This window comes from Podarcis liolepis (assembly GCF_965112155.1).
Source record: "Podarcis liolepis genome assembly, chromosome: 9".
Lineage (NCBI taxonomy): Eukaryota > Metazoa > Chordata > Lepidosauria > Squamata > Lacertidae > Podarcis > Podarcis liolepis.
The window spans coordinates 11,462,915-11,482,817 of record NC_139564.1 but is presented as its reverse complement, the minus strand read 5'-3'; the positions used below and the strand labels follow the sequence as shown (position 1 = coordinate 11,482,817).

The 19,903-nt window shown below is 46.6% G+C and overlaps 1 protein-coding gene across 2 annotated transcripts in view; it reads right to left on the bottom strand.

Moving 5' to 3' along the window:
• FRAS1 (Fraser extracellular matrix complex subunit 1) overlaps positions 1-19,903 on the bottom strand; it is a 388,317-nt gene that overhangs the window by 177,037 nt on the left and 191,377 nt on the right. For both annotated transcript variants that reach the window (XM_083520384.1, XM_083520385.1), the window contains exons 14-15: positions 7,383-7,526; positions 1,155-1,295 (exon numbers count right to left, since the gene is read on the bottom strand). In XM_083520384.1, the coding sequence (XP_083376510.1) occupies positions 1,155-1,295; positions 7,383-7,526 (285 nt within the window). The remainder of the gene's footprint in view (positions 1-1,154; positions 1,296-7,382; positions 7,527-19,903) is intronic.

The following is a 19,903-nucleotide window of genomic DNA, read 5'->3' as shown; positions in this document are numbered from 1 at the left end:
GGAGAGAGGCAGCTCCGCAGATGGAGAAGCAAATCAGCGCAACACCAGGGATATAGAGGGGCTGATGGGGGAATCGGCGAGAGGGCTCCAGGACTCTTCACCGGACACCAGCGGGGAGAGCACGGGTCCTCCGCTACCCACGCCCACCCTGCGCAGAAGACTTCCGCACAGAGAGAGTAGGAGGAGACTGGGTGTCAAACAATTTTTATGTTGGAAAAGATTTAAGAAACGCCCACTGACGGATTCTGCTAGCGACTGAGGCAGCTATGAAGTGAAGGGCTGCCCAGACTGAAAGGTTTAGCAAGGTAACAAAGCCCGGAGAGGCGGCAACTTACGCACGAGCAACCCATACACATTACATCCATTTCTAAAATGTATTCCCTACCCTTCGGTGCTCATTAGCATCCTCGGGACAGCTTACAACAGCAAACAATAAAAATACAATCATACAGAACAACAATATAACGCAACAGCTGTGTGCATGAATAAATCTCCAACAGAATCAGATCAGTAACTTTAACATCTCCCAGCGGTCACTGGAAAGGTTACTGGAAACAGTGCTCTGTCTGTCATTGTGTGTGTGTGTATCTGTATCAATAGATAAACACACACAAAAAACATCTTTACATTTTCCTGCTGACAGTGCCATGTAAACACAGTGTAAGGTAGTCTCTATGGGAGTATATTGTATTTAATTATGGGGTATCAGAGTTTTTAGGGGGCTAACCAGGCTGGGATGGCTGGGATAGCAGGCTTACTGGTTTTTGAATGTCTGATGTAGATTTTGTCAGTTTCGTTGTTCTGTATGGGACAATGACAAGAAAGATTATCATATCATATCGTATCGTATCGTATCGTAAATCTAATCTTTAGGCTGCAACATGACGTCCGCATCTGCAAGACAGAGGGCATTTAATGCCCCCGTGCTTAGGTTGTGGGACTCCTTTCTATTACAAGGAAGCAAACACCACCAATGCTTTGCTTCAGACGCCCATTTTGAGACTATTCTTGTTTACGTAGGGCTTTTCTGATACAGGGCTCAACCGCCGTCGATTGTGTTTAATGGATGGGCTGCCTTCGCCGCCTGGGCTCTTTTGATGACCACGCAGGATGCAAGCCTATAAATGAAATAAATAATTAAAAGCAAGCCTCACCTCTGCATCTTTGAGAACTGTCTGCGTAGTAACCGCCGGGGCATTCCGACACGCAGTCCCCGCCGTGCAAAAGTCCGCCCGGAGGACAGGCTGAGCATCTGGGCCGGTCTGAGTAACATTTACCACAGGTCTCATTGCAGACTAATGAAGGCAAGAATATGAGTCGTGAGTTGCAACAGGCAAAGGGAGGGAAAAGGCAAGAAAAGTCGTGTCGCATTTGGTGTACATAGTCTCAACGCTGCAGAATTTTCAGGGGTTTTAAAAAGCCCTCCTTTTCCAGAATGTTCTCCCCCCACCCCTAAATAAGGCCAGGGCATCCTCTCAGGGCCTTATTTTAAGAAGGGGAATTTCAAATATGGTGTCAATTCCATCTACATGTCACAACAGGTTTTTAGATGGCTCTAAATAATGCTGCTATTGTGAGTTTTTTACACCGTGTGTGGCTTTTAAAATTTATTAATGATACCATAAGCCGTTTTGGGTGGGCTATATGACCAAAGAAGGGTCATATAAATTATTTTATAAATATTTATACTATTAATAAAGCACAAGAGCCACATGCCATAAATTTCAGGGTGTTTTCCAAAGGGGAGTGTAAGGATATCGGGGGTTGCTTGAGAGCAATCAGGCAAATGCCTCCCTGGTCTGTTGTAAAGCCTTGTTATTGGTGCCAAAAAAAAACCTTCACCATGTAGAGCACCTCTATTCCGTGCCTTGCTCATTCACTGGCAGAATCTGAGAGTGGGCGGTCCTTAAATCTTCCCCAGCAGAGTAGTTTCTTGACGCCCAGTCTGCGCTTCCCCTCTCTGCGCGGAAGCCTACTGCGCAGGGAGGGCGTGGGTAACGGAAGACCTCTCTCCTCCCCGCTTTGCCCAGGCGAGGTGTCCTGGCACCGCCTCGCCTCCTCCGAGCCCTGAAGCTCCTCTCCACTGGAGGCGTGGTTACTGTCCTCCACTGAGGAGGTGCTGCTTCCCACGATCTTCGGGGGCTCTCTCTAATCCATCCGGCTTTTCCCCTCTTGCCCCTGAGCCGATGGCAGTTCCCTGACAGGGAGGTAAAGCAGGGCTCACCAAGCTGGTCACATCCAGTTAACCACATGTAAACCTCGTTGTTTGGCTGGCTGCCGAGAACTGCCATGACCCTTCCCCCCCCCCCCAAAGGAGGGGGGTCAAGCATGTTGAAGGCCACATGTAGGGTTGGAAAGGACCCCAAGAATCATCTGGTCCAACCCCCTGCAATGCAAGAATCTCAACAAAAGCAACCATGACAGATGACCATCCAACCTCTCTGCTAAAAACCTCCAAGGAAATAATCATTTAAACATTTCCATTGTTTCTGGATTATATTTTTTTGTTCTTTGTCTTATCAAATCATTTTTAATTTATTTATGTAGACAAGGATTAAATGTAAGTTACTGGTTGCGTTTAGAATAGATTTAGGAAAGATTTAGAAAACCTATTGATTAGAATATTAGTGTGAGATTGTATGGAGGAAATATGGAATAACAGATACAGTCTTGCTTAAAATGTATAGAGGAAGTGGAGTGTAAGCGATGGAAGTCAATCAATGAAATTTTATTACTATTTTCATATTGAGGTATTTGTAGAATAAACTCGGAAGAAATTCTTCCAACTTTTCTAATTCTTTTTTCTCTTTCTTTTTTCTTATCTTCTTTTTTCTCTTTTTCCCCTTTTTCATATATATGTGCTTATTTGAGCTCTATGTATGTATTTGCAATATTTTGCTTATATTTTATAACAATTATGTTAAATAATTAAAAAAAAAACCACCTCCAAAGAAGGACAGTCTACCACCTTCCAAGGGAGACTGTTTCACTCTCAAACAGCTCTTACCATCAGAAAGTTCTTCCTAACATTTAATTTAGGCTTGTTGCTCCAGAGGTTTTATAGGCACGTGCCAAGGGCTATCTGATTAGCCCTGGAGAGTAAAACATTTTTAAGGACCAACCCAAATCAACCCTATTAAATAGCTACAAAACAGCAGGAGCAGGTCGCAATATAAACTAATAGAGAAGCAAAAGGCATTTGGTGTAGGACACACCTCCATTTCAAGGCCTGTCAGGGGTTTGCCTTGGGTTTGAAGGCGCCCTCTGTTGGAAGGGCTGCCCAGTCCGAATCCAACTGAAAGATAAAGACCCCCCCCCCCCGAAGGGAGAGCAGGGGACAGGGAGGTTTGCAGCAGTCTATCAACAGGTAAGGTAAAGGTATAGGAGCCCTGGACGGTTAGGTCCAGTCAAAGGTGACTATGGGGTTGTGGCACTCATCTCACTTTCAGGCCGAGGGGGCCATGTTTGTCCACACACAGCTTTCCAGGTCATGTGGCCAGCATGACTAAACCGCTTTTGGCGCAACGGGACACTGTGATGGAAACCAGAGTGCATGGAAATGCCGTTTCCCTTCCCGCCACAGCGGTACCTATTTATCTACTTGCACTGGCCTGCTTTCGAAATGCTAGGTTGGCAGGAGCTGGGATAGAGCAACGGGAGCTCACCCCATCATGGGGATTCGAACCGCCGACCTTCCAACTGGCAAGTTCAAGAGGCTCAGTGGTTTAGACCACAGCACCACCCACCCACATATATTAGTAGTAGTAGTAATAGTAGTAGTAGTAGTAGTAGTAGTATTTATACCCCACCGATCTGGCTGAGTTTCCCCAGCCACTCTGGGCAGCTGCCAATCGAGTGTTAAAAACAATACAGCATTACGGAAACCAGAGTGCATGGAAACGCCGTTTATCTTCCCACTACAGAGGTACCTATTTATCTACTTGCACTGGTGTGCTTTCAAGCTGCTAGGTTGGCAGGAGCTGGGACAGAGCAATGGGAGCTCACTCCATCACAGGCATTCAAACCACCGACCTTCTGATCTGCAGGCCCAAGAGGCTCAGTGGTTTAGACCACAGCGCCACCCGCATCCCTGTGTCAACAGGTAACACCTGGAGAGCAGACTGAGCAAGCACTCAGATCACCTGGTCAGCCTTCCCAACTATGGGGAGATGTACCATATAAATTAACATATAACATAAATTAACATATGCAATGCAATGCAAATTGGTGCCTTCCCTTTTTGACAATGCGTAAGCGGCCACCCTGTGAGGAGTGCTCAACCCTTCCTCGCTGGACGTTTTTTGGTTTTCCGCCCACCCCCAGCTGCTTTCCTTCCAGCCAGAGTTGAAAGAGCTAAAGAAGCCAGCCCAGTGAAGAAGTTGGCAACTGTGGTTTTTGCCAGCAATCTCTGCAACTGCAACAATCCCTCTTGCTTTCCACTTCTGCCCCAGGGATAGGTAGTCCTGAAACCCAAGACGCCTGTGTGCAAGGAATCCTTGCTTAGACAGACCATAATCATAACATTATCTGGGTGAAAGGGTTGGTTTCTCGGCTGAGGACAGACATGCCCGATAGCATACATTGCTGGTACTAAAAACGCCACTCCTTTTTAAAGAGGACTTGGTTGTTATAAATAATCAGATGCTGAAAGATTGGAGGTTCTCTTGATTGCCAAGCAGCAATGAAAGGATAAAGGAACATATTTTCAAGTTGCACAAGACCAGTCGTGGGGAAGGTTCAGGAACAGACCTTGCCAACAGTTGATTTCCAATTGTGCAATTTTTCAACCTTATGGGGACTAAAGACTGCTGTTGGTGTAATTAAAAAAAAACACACAGAAGGGAAATGTGGAAGGAAAGCAGAGAATAAAGAAGAGTGGAGGGAAAATACTGTTACAAAAGTTGGGGCCAGTCTCTGCCGAGCGATGGCACGAGTCCATGGGGTCCCAGACACTCACACAGGGTCTATGCTCCTTTGGGGAATTGAATAGGTGGCAGAGACTGTCGCACTTTAAGAAAAATACAGTGGTGCCCCACAAGACGAACGCCTCGCGAGACGAAAAACTCACAAGACGAAAGGTTTTTTCGTTTTCGAGTTGCTTCGCAAGACGAATTTCCCTATGGGCTTGCTTCGCAAAACAAGGCTTGCCCCCGCACCCCGGACCTCTTTTGAAGCAAGGGGCGGCGGGGAGAAGATCGCTTCTCCCCGTTGCCAGCCCCACAATCTCCGGGGACAGAGGGGAAGGCGCGTGCGCGCCTTCCCCTCTGTCCCCGGACCCCTTTTGAACCAAGGAGCGGCAACGGGGAGAAGCGATTCTCCCCGCTGCCCCTTCCCTTGCTTTAAAACAGGTCCGGGGACAGAGGGGAAGGCCCGCGGCGCTTCCCCTCTGTCCCTGGACGGTCTCCATAGGAACACATTGATTGATTTTCAATGCATTCCTATGGGAAACCGTGCTTCGCAAGACGAAAAACTCGCAAGAAGAAAAAACTTGCGGAACAAATTAATTTCTTCTTGCGAGGCACCACTGTAGTTTCTTCACCTATTTACACCTTCAGTGTGCATGGAGGGAGTCTAGGTCTTACGGCATGGTCATTCCAAGAGGCAACAGAACAAGCTGCCTGCAGTCAGCCTCTTCCAAAGATGGATCTTATCTCTCCCTCCTGCCTCTTCTTCCCAGAATCCCTTTTCCTGTCCCCTCAAACATACAACCCATCGCCTTGGTAACAGGTCCCCCCCCCCAATGGCTCATCCAGGGCCAGATTTAGGTTTGATGAGGCCCTAAGCTACTGAAGGCAATGGGGCCCTTTATATGTCCAGCCGTCCTTTGTCAACAACAAATTGTCGCTGTTTTTGTGTGTGTTGAATGTATGCTAATTTATGGACCTAATAGGTATCTACAGCCATTTGCACATAACAACGTATGTATTTTATCAAAGTAATTGTTGAACTGAAATACTATTAAGAAGTTTATTAATAGTGAAATACAATTAAGAGGAAGTATATTAATAGCAAAATAATTATTAAGCACTAGCTTAAAATGATTGGGGGCCCATTACTTACATCATAGGAGCTTATACAACTCTTAACACTGTTGCTGTATGTAGGTTTTATTTTATTTGTTTTTCATCTTATGTTTTGGAAATGTGCATCCAGGTTTTTTTGTCCTTGAATTTTTTTGCCCCCCCCCCCAGAAAGTGGGGCCCTAACCTATAGCTTGCTTAGCTTATACGTAAATCCTGCACTGGGTTAATCAACACCTTTTGTCATGTTAACAGGTTTGCTCTTCACCCAGCCAACCGGGCTGATTTGCATAAGCCAGCCCAGGAATTCCCTATCTGGAACAATTCTGCCCTTTAATCCATATTAATCAAATGCCCATTAATTGAAGGTAAAGGTAAAGGGACCCCTGAGCATTAGGTCCAGTCGCGGCCGACTCTGGGGTTGAGGCGCTCATCTCGCTTTATTGGCTGAGGGAGCCGGCGTATAACTTCCAGGTCATGTGGCCAGCATGACTAAGCCGCTTCTGGCGAACCAGAGCAGTGCACGGAAATGCCGTTTACCTTCCCGCCGGAGCGGTACCTATTTATCTACTTGCACTTTGATGTGCTTTCAAACTGCTAGGTTGGCAGGAGCAAGGACCGAGCAACGGGAGCTCACCCTGCTGCGGGGATTCGAACCACTGACCTTCTTATCGGCAAGCCCTAGGCTCTGTGGTTTAACCCACAGCGCCACCCGCATCCCATATTAATTGAAACCCTGACATTAATTTCTGGAGATCAGGGAGATTCCCCCCACCCCTTAAACCTATACCAATACAATGTTGGAGAACTCCTCATAGCTTGGATAAAGAGTTTCACTGAGGGAATGGCATTTCCCTGACTGTCACTTTGCATGTGGAGGCGCTGAAGAGAACTGAGGGTGTGTCCTCATTGTCGTGAATCCACTGGCTCTCTCCATATGTGGACGCTGCCACCAGAGATGTCAGCTGATGAGCAGGACAGACATGGTTTAGGTAAAATGTTCTGGCAGCCCATAAAGGACTCCTAGGAAATTTCCCACCCCTGCTCTAAAGGAAGCAACCCCAGTGGCGTAGCGTGGGTTGTCAGCACCCGGGGCAAGGCAAGTAATTTGCGCCCCCTAACCCATGGATTTGCGCCCCCTAACCCGTGGATTTGCGCCTCCTAACCCTAACCCCCAGATGTTGTGGCCGGTGTGGCCGGCCCCCCCCCTGCACCCCCCACGCTACGCCACTGAGCAACACCCCCCCAAGAGACTCCTACCAAAATGTGAAACACAAAAATGGATACTAGTTCCACTCGAAGAAGTCTGCAGAAGAAAACAAAAACAAATGAAGGCCACTAGAGAGCTTGAAGCTTTTTTACCTTTGCAAACACCATCCTGGATGTAGAACCCTGTACCACAACTCGCACCGCAGGAACCTTCCCGTAACACGTCAGACGGGTCTTTGCAGGTGAAGCAATTGTTAGCGTGTGGGCCCCAGCAAGTAGCGCAGGATTCATGGCAAGCTGAAGTCAAGAAAAAAGTTTGCAGGTCAGAGGATAACAGAGTTGCCTCATCCAGTCACTGGGCACCGGAAACCTCCCTTATAGGATTGCGAACTTCTCATTTTGCCCCTGTAGCAAAGGTTTATAAACAGCAGCATGTCCCACAGACATGTGAAAACATTCATCCCCATTCAGTGGAAAGATTCCCTGGCTATTTTCTGTATGTCAAGCTACCAGACGCTATGGAGGATGATCGAACAAGGAAACCAAATCACCTTTACATATTACTGTTTCGGTACAGACCAAAACCTTATGGGTGTATGTTCAATCTCATGTCTCACCTGCAGCTGGTCTATGCTGGACATTAAACATGAGCTGATTTTGCCGAAGCAGTTTTAGTGTAACTAATATCATGCACACACCAAGAGCAAAATCAGGGTTTTTGAGTTACATCAGCTGTGTAGGCGTCAGTATGCTCGGCGAAACTAAGGCTTGCAGAAGAAGAAAAAACTCTTTAGAGGTATGAAATAAAGAAGACAAAAGAATCACCCCAAGTAGCCCAACGGGGACTGAGAATGCTCAGTGGCCACGGAATGGTGAGTGTTTTGTTGGGCGGTAGGAAATCAGAAAATGGGTAGGGAGAAGAAAAAGAAGAGTTTGTATTTGATATCCTGCTTTATCACTACCCTAAGGAGTCTCAAAGCGGCTAACAATCTCCTTTCCCTTCCTCCCCCACAACAAACACTCTGTGAGGTGAGTGGGGCTGAGAGACTTCAAAGAAGTGTGACTGGCCCAAGGTCACCCAGCAGCTGCATGTGGAGGAGCAGGGAATCAAACCCAGTTCACCAGATTACAAGTCCACTGCTCTGAACCACTACACCACACTGGGAGGGGTTCATGGGAATTGAATAGAGTATCCTGGAAGAGGCATGGCTGGAACACTGAGCAGGACCACCCGCACTGCAATGTTTTTGAAGTGTAAGTGGGTTCCCACGAGGCAAGGCACAATGATAACAGCAAGAACCTTTGTTGGACTATCTCACGGGGCAAAGCAACTGCATATATACATTTCTGAAAGCCTGGGCCACTCCCACTCCCAACGTGATTGGCTGTCTAAACTTCCAAGCTGCAAATCACGACTCAGAGTTCAAGGGCCAATGGCAGAGGCCCAAATCCTGAAATGTTCTGTGACTAGACATCATGTATCGAATCAGAACACAGGAGTTCAGAATCCTTAGTCCAGACTCAAGCTCATGCAAACGCAGACCACTGAATACATAACAGTTTTGTTGCAGGTTCCAGCTGTTTACATTATTATTATTATTATTATTATTAACACGCAAGCCTGGTAGACTTTCATTTCTCATTCCCTTTTGGAGAGGTGAGCCATCGTGGAGCTAAAAGCCAGCTTGCAGCAGCAACAGATATGTGTCTATTTTCTGGGAGAGGCGGCAGTTTGCGCTCAATTGTGTACAATGAAATAAAGGAAAGTTATGGACATCGGATCTACAAGAAGACACGCATAGGGAGCACAGCGGGTGGAAGGAGACAGCATGCTGCTATGATCTGTGCAGAACAAGACAGATTTATCTCTGGCATTCAGTACGGCTGTGGCATGTTAAGTCATGTGCAGCCAGCGCTTACACAAACACCGCAAAATCTCTTTACTTTTAGGTATTTTTGCTTTTAAAAAATTGATTACGCCCAAGTTTTGTCCTGAAGAGGTTCTTAACTTTTATTGTTCCTCAACAAGGCACGTCTTTGCTTGCTAAACAGACAGGAATGAACCCCTGGTGACATTTGCTCCTGACTTGTCCGGGGGGGGGGGGGACGAATGGGTATATAAAACGAGCCCAGAGGGTGAGAATCGTACACTGGCAATTTGCAGGGCTGGTAATTCGCTAGCGTACCTTTAGGCATTTTATAAAGGTATAAATTATACAAACTGGGTCAGGGTCAGGGTAGAACATAGCTACCATTATGATATGGCAGGGCTCATTTTATGATCGGAGGGCATGGGTTGCTGGTGTATTGTTAAAGCTAAGCAGATCTCGGCCTGGTTAGTCTCTGGACGTGGGGCCTCCTGGGAGCACCACGTAAGGCTCTTTAATCTTCCCGTAGGAAAAAGATATCAGGGATCAAAGCATAATTCAGAAATAAGATTAGCAAGCAACTCTTACATGCAGCCGTTTAAATCTCAGCTCATAGGATAGAGCCTAGGTAAAGGTAAAGGGACCCCTGACCATTAGGTCCGGTCGTGACCGACTCTGGGGTTGCGGCGCTCATCTCGCTTTATTGGCCGAGGGAGCCGGCGTACAGCTTCCGGGTCATGTGGCCAGCATGACTAAGCTGCTTCTGGCGAACCAGAGCAGCACACGGAAACGGCGTTTACCTTCCCGCCCGAGCGGTACCTATTTATCTACTTGCACTTTGATGTGCTTTTGAACTGCTAGGTTGGCAGGAGCAGGGACCGAGCAACGGGAGCTCACCCGTTGCGGGGATTCGAACTGCCGACCTTCTGATTGGCAAGTCCTAGGCTCTGTGGTTTAACTTACAGCGCCACCCGTGTCCCCAGGATAGAGCCTAGTCACTAACAGAAACAAATTATTCAAGAGAGGTTGATCACTAGGGCAAGGTAAGGGGGCAAAAGACCCTCTACCATTTTTTCCTGCAGCCTAAAATCCAGTCCTGAAACAGGCATTGCAGGGGTTGGAATAGATAACCCTCCAGGTCCTTTCCAACTCTACAATTCTACAATTCTATATTCACAGTCTTCCTATCACACAGAGACTCCCTGGTGTCTTTTCTGTCTCTATCTCTTGGCATACGCAGACCTGAATAATCACAGGCACATCTACGTGTTGGATGCTGCCAACTTTTCTCCTTGTTCTCGAATATCTGATGCTTGTGTCTGAGAATGGCTGAAATGCTCAAGGGAGAAGGATGGGGAGAAAAGCCAAAGTCAGTAAGACTCTGCCTGCAGTGGCTGCCTGGCTCTGCCTCCAATTAGTTGTATTAAATGCTGCCCTGCATTGAAATCAAGAGTATTTAAACTCAAGGGTCATATTCCAGTGGTGAGCAGGGCCAGAGAAGGAAAAGTGGGTGGAGCAATAAATGTATATTTTACCTTTGTACAGCTGGCTAGTTTCTACACACACACACACACACACACACACACACACACACACACACACAGCCCTCTACCCAGGATAGCAATAATCAGAGTTCAGGGACACATTCCATATCTGTCAACTGCCCTGGAAAAAAAAACAGGACACCCCATTTTTCCTCGTGAGAGGGCAGTGGTCAAAACAGCCACTGAAATCTTGTGTGATTTGGGGCTGCACTTTTTCTGGGAAATACGACCCAAAATGATCATTTTGGGGCACCATGCAATATCGCCCCCCGCCCCCCCCCCAAGTGCTTTTTTTGAGGTGGCAATCTTGCACATTCCCTGAAACATGCATTTTGGGGTACTGTGCCTGGGGAAAGCACTTTTTGGGAGCTATGATCTCATGCAGGAGTGCAGCCATGGAAGGTGGTGTTTGGGTTTCGGGCTGTTTCCTATTGCAAGGTACGACATTTCAGTCAAGGAAAAACATTCGAGGAGGATGCAAAGCCGCTGCAGTGGGGGGCACAGCCTGGGGAAAGGGGGTGTGGCCCAGGAGAATCCCAAGGGTAAGATAAAGAGAGACTCGGAGGGGTGAATTTGAGCTCTGGGTCTGAGTTCCCCACCCTTGCGGTTCTCAGCCTGTGGGTCCCCAGATGCTGTTGGACTACAACTCCCATCATCCCTGAGCTCTGGCCATGCTAGCTAGGGATGATGGGAGTTGAAGTCCAACAGCATCTGGGGACCCACAGGAGGAGAACTGCTACTTTATATAGTTCAGTTCCTTGGAGCAGAGATGTTGACTTCTGCTTATCCTACTTCCTAAAGTGCCACGTAGATGGTTTAATAATGACCCTTTTTTGGAACACAAGCTGGGATCCTACCATATCGGATCGCAAGGGAACAACTGCCCTCATGTCACTATCAGAAGGAGCCATAAGAAGACAAAAGGATTGCGAGAGGATGTATCTAACGCCCATTATTAGCCATAATGATGATCTCACACATAAAACTCTGAGCTGGCTCACCTCCAGAGAAGGGAGAGAGGAGGTGTCTGTCTCAATTTGCAGGCCAGATGAGGACAGCGAGGTGTAGGAACTGTAATTAGGAAACAAGCCTACTCAAATTGTCTTGTTTCTCAGATCCATTCCCCTCACTACCCTTTCCATCCCCTCCTTATTGGACGGTTTTAAAAGCAGAAATCGTTGCAAGGCTCTTGCCTAGCGGGATCAGGACGTCTATATTTAGTGCTGCGAGGACGGCGCAGATCAAACAGGAAAGGTCCATAGGATCGATATCTGCCTTGGGATTGCCTTGCATAACACACACTCCTAAGGTGACTGAGGAAGCATGTGAATAGGTACAGAGAGTCTCAGCTCAGGACTGAGTCCCCATCCATCCCTCAATGATTGGTGGCACATCCTCTGTGCTGGCTGACAGTGGTGCTGGAGGGTTCAGAGCAACTAAGGAGAAGGAAAAGTTCTGCTAACCCAAGCAGATCTACAGGGGGGGGGGAGAGATACAGAAGGAAGCTACAGCGCCAACTGCAACCTTTCCAAATTCCACTGTGAGGTCTATTTAGAGCATCGCCGTTGTGAAGCATCCAACCTAATCAGCACAATAGTTTTGGGAAACACGGATCATTAATCTGCCCTAAAAGCCGATCACGGTCTTTTCTAAAGAGAAAAGGCACTGAGAATCTGATCAGCGCATCCAGTGCAAATTCTCCATATATATATATATATATATATATATATATGCAGGTTTTGGTGTCTTCGGGTGTCTTCCCGTGTAAGAGTTGGGGTGTCTAGGCGACGTTTCGACGAGGTCTCACTCGTCATCTTCAGGCTGGTGCTTTCGGCTTCTTGTTACTGGAACAGAGCAGGATCTCAGTGTTTGAGTTCCTATAAATACTGTTGAGGGGGTGTGGTGTATAGCCTCCAACGTTCTGGGCAGAGAGGAAGTTCCCAGGTTAGTGTGCCTTTTCTTCTTTTGTTCCTTAATTACTTGAGGGATATCTTGAGTGATTTCTTGAGTGATATTCTGAGTACCACTTAGGTGGGTCATTAAGTGTGGATTAGTTGCTAAAGCTTTCGTGTCTTGACCTCTTGAGCTTGTGAAGAGTTTTTCTGAGAAGATGGCTGTACTGCACTTAGTTGTGCTCTGGCTTGGCTTCGTGTATAGGGGCGAGCTGTGGTTTTGTGCCCTGTGCCAGCCAGATCTGTGTAGGGATTGTAGGGGGGTGCAGCATCCGGAGGTGCCACTATGGTTTGGCTACTGGATGGAGTCTGTAATTTATCTGTGGAGAGGGTCTGGGTTTGGGTCTGGTGTGGTTGATTGGTGATGGCGTTCTGTGTGCCTCTGGTTCTGGTGTCGGTTTTTGTGGGGAGGGCTAATTTCCAGATGTCTGGCAGGCGGGACGTGTCGTCACGCTTGTTCATGTTGTGAGGGTGTTTCTCTATCTCGATGGCTTCCATGATTATTCTCTTGTGGTGATGTTCCATGTTAAAGAGCAATTTGGAATCTGCAAAATTAATTTCGTGTCCTGTTTCTTTCATGTGTTGGAAAAGAGAGGAAGCTGCACCCCCCTACAATCCCTACACAGATCTGGCTGGCACAGGGCACAAAACCACAGCTCGCACCTATACACGAAGCCAAGCCAGAGCACAACTAAGTGCAGTACAGCCATCTTCTCAGAAAAACTCTTCACAAGATCAAGAGGTCAAGACACGAAAGCTTTAGCAACTAATCCACACTTAATGACCCACCTAAGTGGTACTCAGAATATCACTCAAGAAATCACTCAAGATATCCCTCAAGTAATTAAGGAACAAAAGAAGAAAAGGCACACTAACCTGGGAACTTCCTCTCTGCCCAGAACGTTGGAGGCTATACACCACACCCCCTCAACAGTATTTATAGGAACTCAAACACTGAGATCCTGCTCTGTTCCAGTAACAAGAAGCCGAAAGCACCAGCCTGAAGATGACGAGTGAGACCTCGTCGAAACGTCGCCTAGACACCCCAACTCTTACACGGGAAGACACCCGAAGACACCAAAACCTGCATTCCTGTACCCGTGAAAATCTACGAAAGCATATATATATATATATACATATACACACACACACACACACACACACACACACACACATATGCCCAAATACAATAGCAGCTGTTGTGCAATTTGAGCTGCTGTTCGAGCGTGCAGCTTGAGTTCCTGCGCCCACGAGGAAAGCCGCCGAGGCAATTTATCCTAGGCTGCTTTTAAAGAAATAAATAAATCCTAGCAACTATTGATTGCTCCCCCTCCCCTGCCCACACTTCACTCTGCAATGTCTCTTTTCCCATTTGTCTGGGCGGTCCTGAAGACTCACAGAAGGGAGACTAACTAAAGGGAAACAGAGCCAAGCCTCAAGACATGGGGGCTTCTGTGGTCTCCAGCTCTTCCTTCCGAGAGAGAGAGAGAGAGAGAGAGAGAGAGAGGATTCTTCAGGTGCAGAGGAAGAAGAGGTGGGAAGGTGACCACTAGTGTCCGGGCATTTTTTGCAAAACAGAAAATGACACAGCCCAGGCCACCCACCCGCCTCTTCTGCCTAGCAAAGAAAGAGCATCTCTTCAGAAGTGCGCTCCAGATTGGTTAGAGCCATTGCAAAGAAGGCAACCCTCTATATCTCTCACCGCTCCACCCAAGACAGAAGTGAAGTTAGTTTTTCCTATGGATTTTAACCTGTGCTGAAACCAAGCATCAAAGAGAAACGATGGAAGCAAGAAGAAATTTCGACGAAAGAAGAATGGCAGACAAAATTAATGGACTATGCAGAATTGGACAAAAATGACAGGAAGGATTTGAAACCTGCGGGACCAGAGATTTACAGGAGATTGGAAGAAGTATATGAATTATTTGAAGAGCAACTGTAATCAACAAATTACGCTAGTAGGAATACAAGAAGTTTTATAAGGAGAAATATACGAAGTGTTACAGAGTAGAAAAAGGTAGAGATATTGGTTATGAGTTTGAAATGTAATAGGGAAAATAAGAAATGCATACTAAGAGATTAGACTGGAAATTTTTCAGACAGGACTGATGGAAGTCAAAAAAACTGAATAAGATGCATAAAGTATGTTTAATTACTGTTGAAAATGATATGTTAAAAAAACAATCAAAGAGAACCGAGCTCCCAGGCTCCCAACTCTCTCTCTCTTAGTCTGGGAGGAAACCCTGCTTCAGGCCCCGGTGTTGGCAGCTCTGTTGACCACCCTGTTCAAAATGTTGTTTTGTTACCAACATCTGCATGGAGCCTGAACCATTAGCTGAGGTTCAGTGTGCTGCATGGGCCTATATGGGGAGAGCTGCCCTCTGAGACAGGCAGTTCCCCGTGCCCTAACCCTCTCCCCCTGTCACCCATGGTTCCAACGAGCCTTAATTGTGCAGTTAATGTCCCTTACAGATTTCCAATTTCCGCTTTTTAATGCATTTATCGTTCTTTAAAAGAAGTGTCTGTCAAGGAAGAAAGAGCCATAGCAAATTAGTTTGCGCACAGATCTTCATTCTGGAAGAAAGCATGTCGTGGGGTGAGCGGGGAAGGAATGATTAAAGGAACGTGGTTGCTTCTTGATGAAATGGGGAAAGAAAAGTTGGAAATGGAGAATAACTGGCAGGTCTCCCATTCAACTCTGAACATGCCTACAGACTCAAACCGGCCTCTCCCATCTGAAATTGCCCTCCAGCTGCTCACGGACTTGCTCCCACTCTCATGCCTCATCCTTTGCATTTGGGGGGTGGGGGGTGCAATTATATTGGCTGAGTGTCATTAACCTTAGGGGAGGGAGTTCACATGGGTAATGATGAACCTAGAGTTAAAACCCAAAAAAGAACAGGCTCCCTGCAGACATAACCAATACGTTTCCGAGCACAATTCAAAGTGTTTGTGCTGACCTTTAAAGGCCTAAATGGTCTCGGTCCAGTAGACCTGAAGGAGCGTTTCCACCCCCATTATTCAGCCTGGACACTGAGGTCCAGCGCCGAGGGCCTTCTGGCGGTTCCCTCACTGCAAGAAGCCAAGTTACAAGGAACCAGGCAGAGGGCCTTCTTGGTAGTGGCACCCGCCCTGTGGAACACCCTCCCACCAGATGTCAAAGAGAACAACAACTACCAGACTTCTAGAAGACATCTGAAGGCAGCCCTCTTTAGGGAAGCTTTTAATGTTTGATGCTTTACTGTATTTTAATATTTGGTTGGAAGCTTCCCAGAGTGGCTGGGGAAGCCCAGCCAGATGGGCAGGGTATAAATAATAAATTATTATTATTATTGTTATAACCACAAAAGACTAATAATAATAAATTTTATTTATATCCCGCCCTCCCCGGCCAGAGCTGGGCTCAGGGCAGCTAACACCAGTAAAATTAGAATAGAAACATAATAAGGGGCAGGGAAACAACCCAATTTAAAATACAGGTTAAAATGCAATTTAAAAAGCAGCCTCAAATTGGTGCGAGTGCATCAATCAGACGTGTGTCAATCGGTTGTTGCCTGAACACATAAACTCTGAGTTCTAGCCCCCATGGGTCACATTCAGAAATGATCCCAGCCAGTGGTTCTCAAACTTGCCCCCACCTGGACCACTTGAAAATTGCTTTGCGAATCACTCAAAGACTTTTCTTCCCATTGTTTAGCGATTGTAGTGCTTGGGACCTTGCCATGGCTAGCCAATAGCTGTGGCTATAATCTTCTGAGGAAGGCAGAGCTTCCTTCTGCCATTCTTCACACACGTGGAGCTACGCAGAGTCCCAGCACAGACCACCTGAATGAAGTTCATGGGCCATGCCTTGGGAACCCCTGTTCTAGATAGTTGTTTCCAGAGGCCATCACAGAGAGGACTTTGCTGCAATCCTGATACAGTGGACGCTCGGGTTGCGAACGTGATCCATGCAGGATGCACATTCGCAACCCGCAATGTTCACAACCTGCATCTTCACGTCTACGCATGCATGGGTTGTGATTCGGTGCTTCAGCGCATGTGCAAAGCGCACTTTAGCGCTTCTGTGCATGCATGACCGCCGAAACCCGGAAGTAACCCATTCTGGTACTTTCGGGTTTCGGCAGTCCATAACCCAAAAAAACGCAACCTGAAGTGGCTGTAACCCGAGATATGACTGTACAATGGTACCTCGGGTTACATACACTTCAGGTTACAGGGTCTGCTAATCCAGAAATAGTACATCGGGTTAAGAACTTTGCTTCAGGATGAGAACACAAATCGTGCTGTGGCGGTGTGGCGGCGGCAGGAGGCCCCATTAGCTAAAGTGGTGCTTTAGGTTAAGAACAGTTTCAGATTAAGAACAGACCTCCGGAACGAATTAAATACATAACCAGAGGTACCACTGTACTTAGTTTCAATTATACTTTCATTATCTCATTGATATAATATTTTTTCCCAGTGCTGCTTTTTTAAAGGCTCCTTGGACTTTTCTAATAAACATTTAAAAAAAAACAAGTAATAAACATTTCTAATACAATCGTACTTTGGTTCTCTAACAGAATCGGTTCCGTTCAACTTCGGAAAACGTTCGAAAACCAAGGTGTGGCTTCCGAGTGACTTCAGGAGCCTCCTGCACTCAATCGGAAGTTGCGTCGGACGTTTGGGTTCCAAAGAACGTTCACAAACCGTGAGCACTCATTTCACTCATTTCAGGGTATGCGGCGTTCGGGAGCCAAAACGTTTGAGTCACAAAGCGTTCAAGAACCAAGGTACAACAGTATACATTTTAAATTTAAAAACCAAATAAATAGCTCAAACGATGAAGTGGCATGAGTCAGACCACTGGTACTATCTGAACCAACTGGCAGCAGGGAAAGCAGTGACCAAGCTGATAATCATCATCATCATCATCAATCAATCAATCAATCTTTATTACGGTCCAGAGACCCAAGAAATCATTACAAGTCAATACACAATTCATACAGCCTTCCTCCAGGTTAATCAAGCATTTTGTTTAGAATATAGGGCTCATTTGTTCTTACAACCACCGATAAAAACTTTGCCAATGCTAACATTCTAGCATTTGTCCGGTCTTCCAGTAGGAACCTGACATAGTGAGCCTCTGATTTTCCCGGGAAAGGTACCAGCAAGGGTAGTATCAGTTCAGCCCTGGCCTGCTCATATTTTGCACAATGCAACAAAATATGATTTAAGGAATCGATGTCTTGAGCACACGAGCAAAGTCTGTCCTGGTAGGGAACGCCTCTCAACCTGCCATCCAACACTGCAGAGGGAAAGACATTTAGTCTGGCTTTGCTGAAAAGCCTTCGGTAGTTAGGTACTGTCAGGTTTTTGGTGTAAGATGTTAACTTAAAGACATACCCATACTGAACTCCTACTGCCAGTGGACTACAGACTGCGTGTGATCGAGATCCCAAGTCACTGTGTGCATTGTCCCATAATCTTTGCTTTAAGCCACTCTGGGCAGCTTCCAAAAAAAATATTAAGATACTGTAATACATCAAACATTAAAAGCTTCCCTAAATAGGGCTGCCTTCAGATGTCTTCTAAAAGTCTGGTAGTTGTTGTTGCTAAGAGAGGAATCTCACCACTCGGACGCTTTCCCAGATTTCTGACCGCATGGCTAGGAAAATTCTTTTCACCACCTCGTGGGACTTAACGGATGGCCGTCGTCTCACGAGGTTTTAGCACTGAGCATCAGAGAAAAGTGATCGCTGGGGAAGTTATCCATTTGTAGACACTCTGTACGAGGGCACAGAGAGGGGCTTAATGTCAGCTTAATCTGTCTTCTTCCCGCTAATGCCTCGAGCCAAAAACACACACGTGGTGAGGGAAGTGGATAGCCTACTGAGTTATGAACAAGTTCTGAAACCCAGCACTTTCTTCCGTGGGTTTTCTCTCCCCCCCCCTTCTTCATTTTATGCAGAAAAGTGCAGTCAGGCAGAACTAAAACAAATTGCTTGAACTCCTTGGAGGAAAAGAGAGAAGAAATTTTCCCAGCAACTTTCTCCCGCCGACATGCATGAGTGCAAATGCGGATGAAATGCGGGGCGAGTGAGCTGCAAAAGCCGTAATAAGGTGAAACGAATAGCCATATTTGGCTGCAGGGGGGGCCTCGCCAATTAAGAGACGCTGAAGAAAGCCGAGCAAGAGGGGAAATGTAAAACTCAGTAGGTGTAGACTGGAAAGAAAGCCTGCTCTGCTCAGCCACATGGGAAAGACCACCTTTTCAATCAATGAGTGCAAGACTACAGTGGTACCTCGGGTTAAGTACCGTATTTTTTGCTCTATAAGACCCACTTTTGCCCTCCTAAAAAGTAAGGGGGAATGTGTGTGCGTCTTATGGAGCGAATGCAGGCTGTGCAGCTATCACAGAAGCCAGAACAGCAAGAGGGATCGCTGCTTTCGCTGTGCAGCAATCCCTCTTGTTGTTCTGGCCTCTGAGATTCAGAATATTTATTTTCTTGTTTTCCTCCTCCAAAAACTAGGCGTGTCTTGTGGTCTGGTGCATCTTATAGAGCGAAAAATACGGTACTTAATTCGTTCCAGAGGTCCACACTGTACTTAACCTGAAGCACCACTTTAGCTAATGGGGCCTCTTGCTGCTGCCACGCCGCCGGAGCACGATTTCTGTTCTCAGCCTGAAGCAAAGTTCTTAACCTGAAGCACTATTTCTGGGTTAGCGGAGTCTGTAACCTGAAGCGTATGTAACCTGAAGTGTATGTAACCCGAGGTACCACTGTATGTGTGTTTCGCTCACATCCATTAATTCACTGGGCAAGTGCAAAATTCAGATTTTGCCATCAATATTTGCAAATTCTAAAGGAACATTGATTTGTGCACTGTGCATATTCTAAGTGGGGACTTTTTTAAAATTGAATGCCATCTTTAGAAAATCCCAGCTTCCTTTCCCCAGATGCAATAAATTTCTAGACCTTGTGATTCTAAAAACCTTGGACCCAGAGGCAGCACATTTCTCACGCAAGGCAAAACGACAACATGAAGAGGACTTTCGGTAGCAGCCTGGCTATGAAACCAGTTTTGCAGGAAGGCTACTTTCAAAAGGATTTCGGAGACCACAGCTCCCACCCTGCGAAGTATCAGCCAATGTAAACTCCTTCCAGGTCTCATTTCGGTCTCAGTGTGTGTGCATATGCATGATTTGGCCCAGGGGCTGTCTAATTCTGACCCCCGTTGTAAGAACTATTTGGTAACCCATTTGCAAATTATCAAGCCACACATGCACAGGGTCGCACAGCGTGTAAGAACAGTGCCTCTCAAGCTTT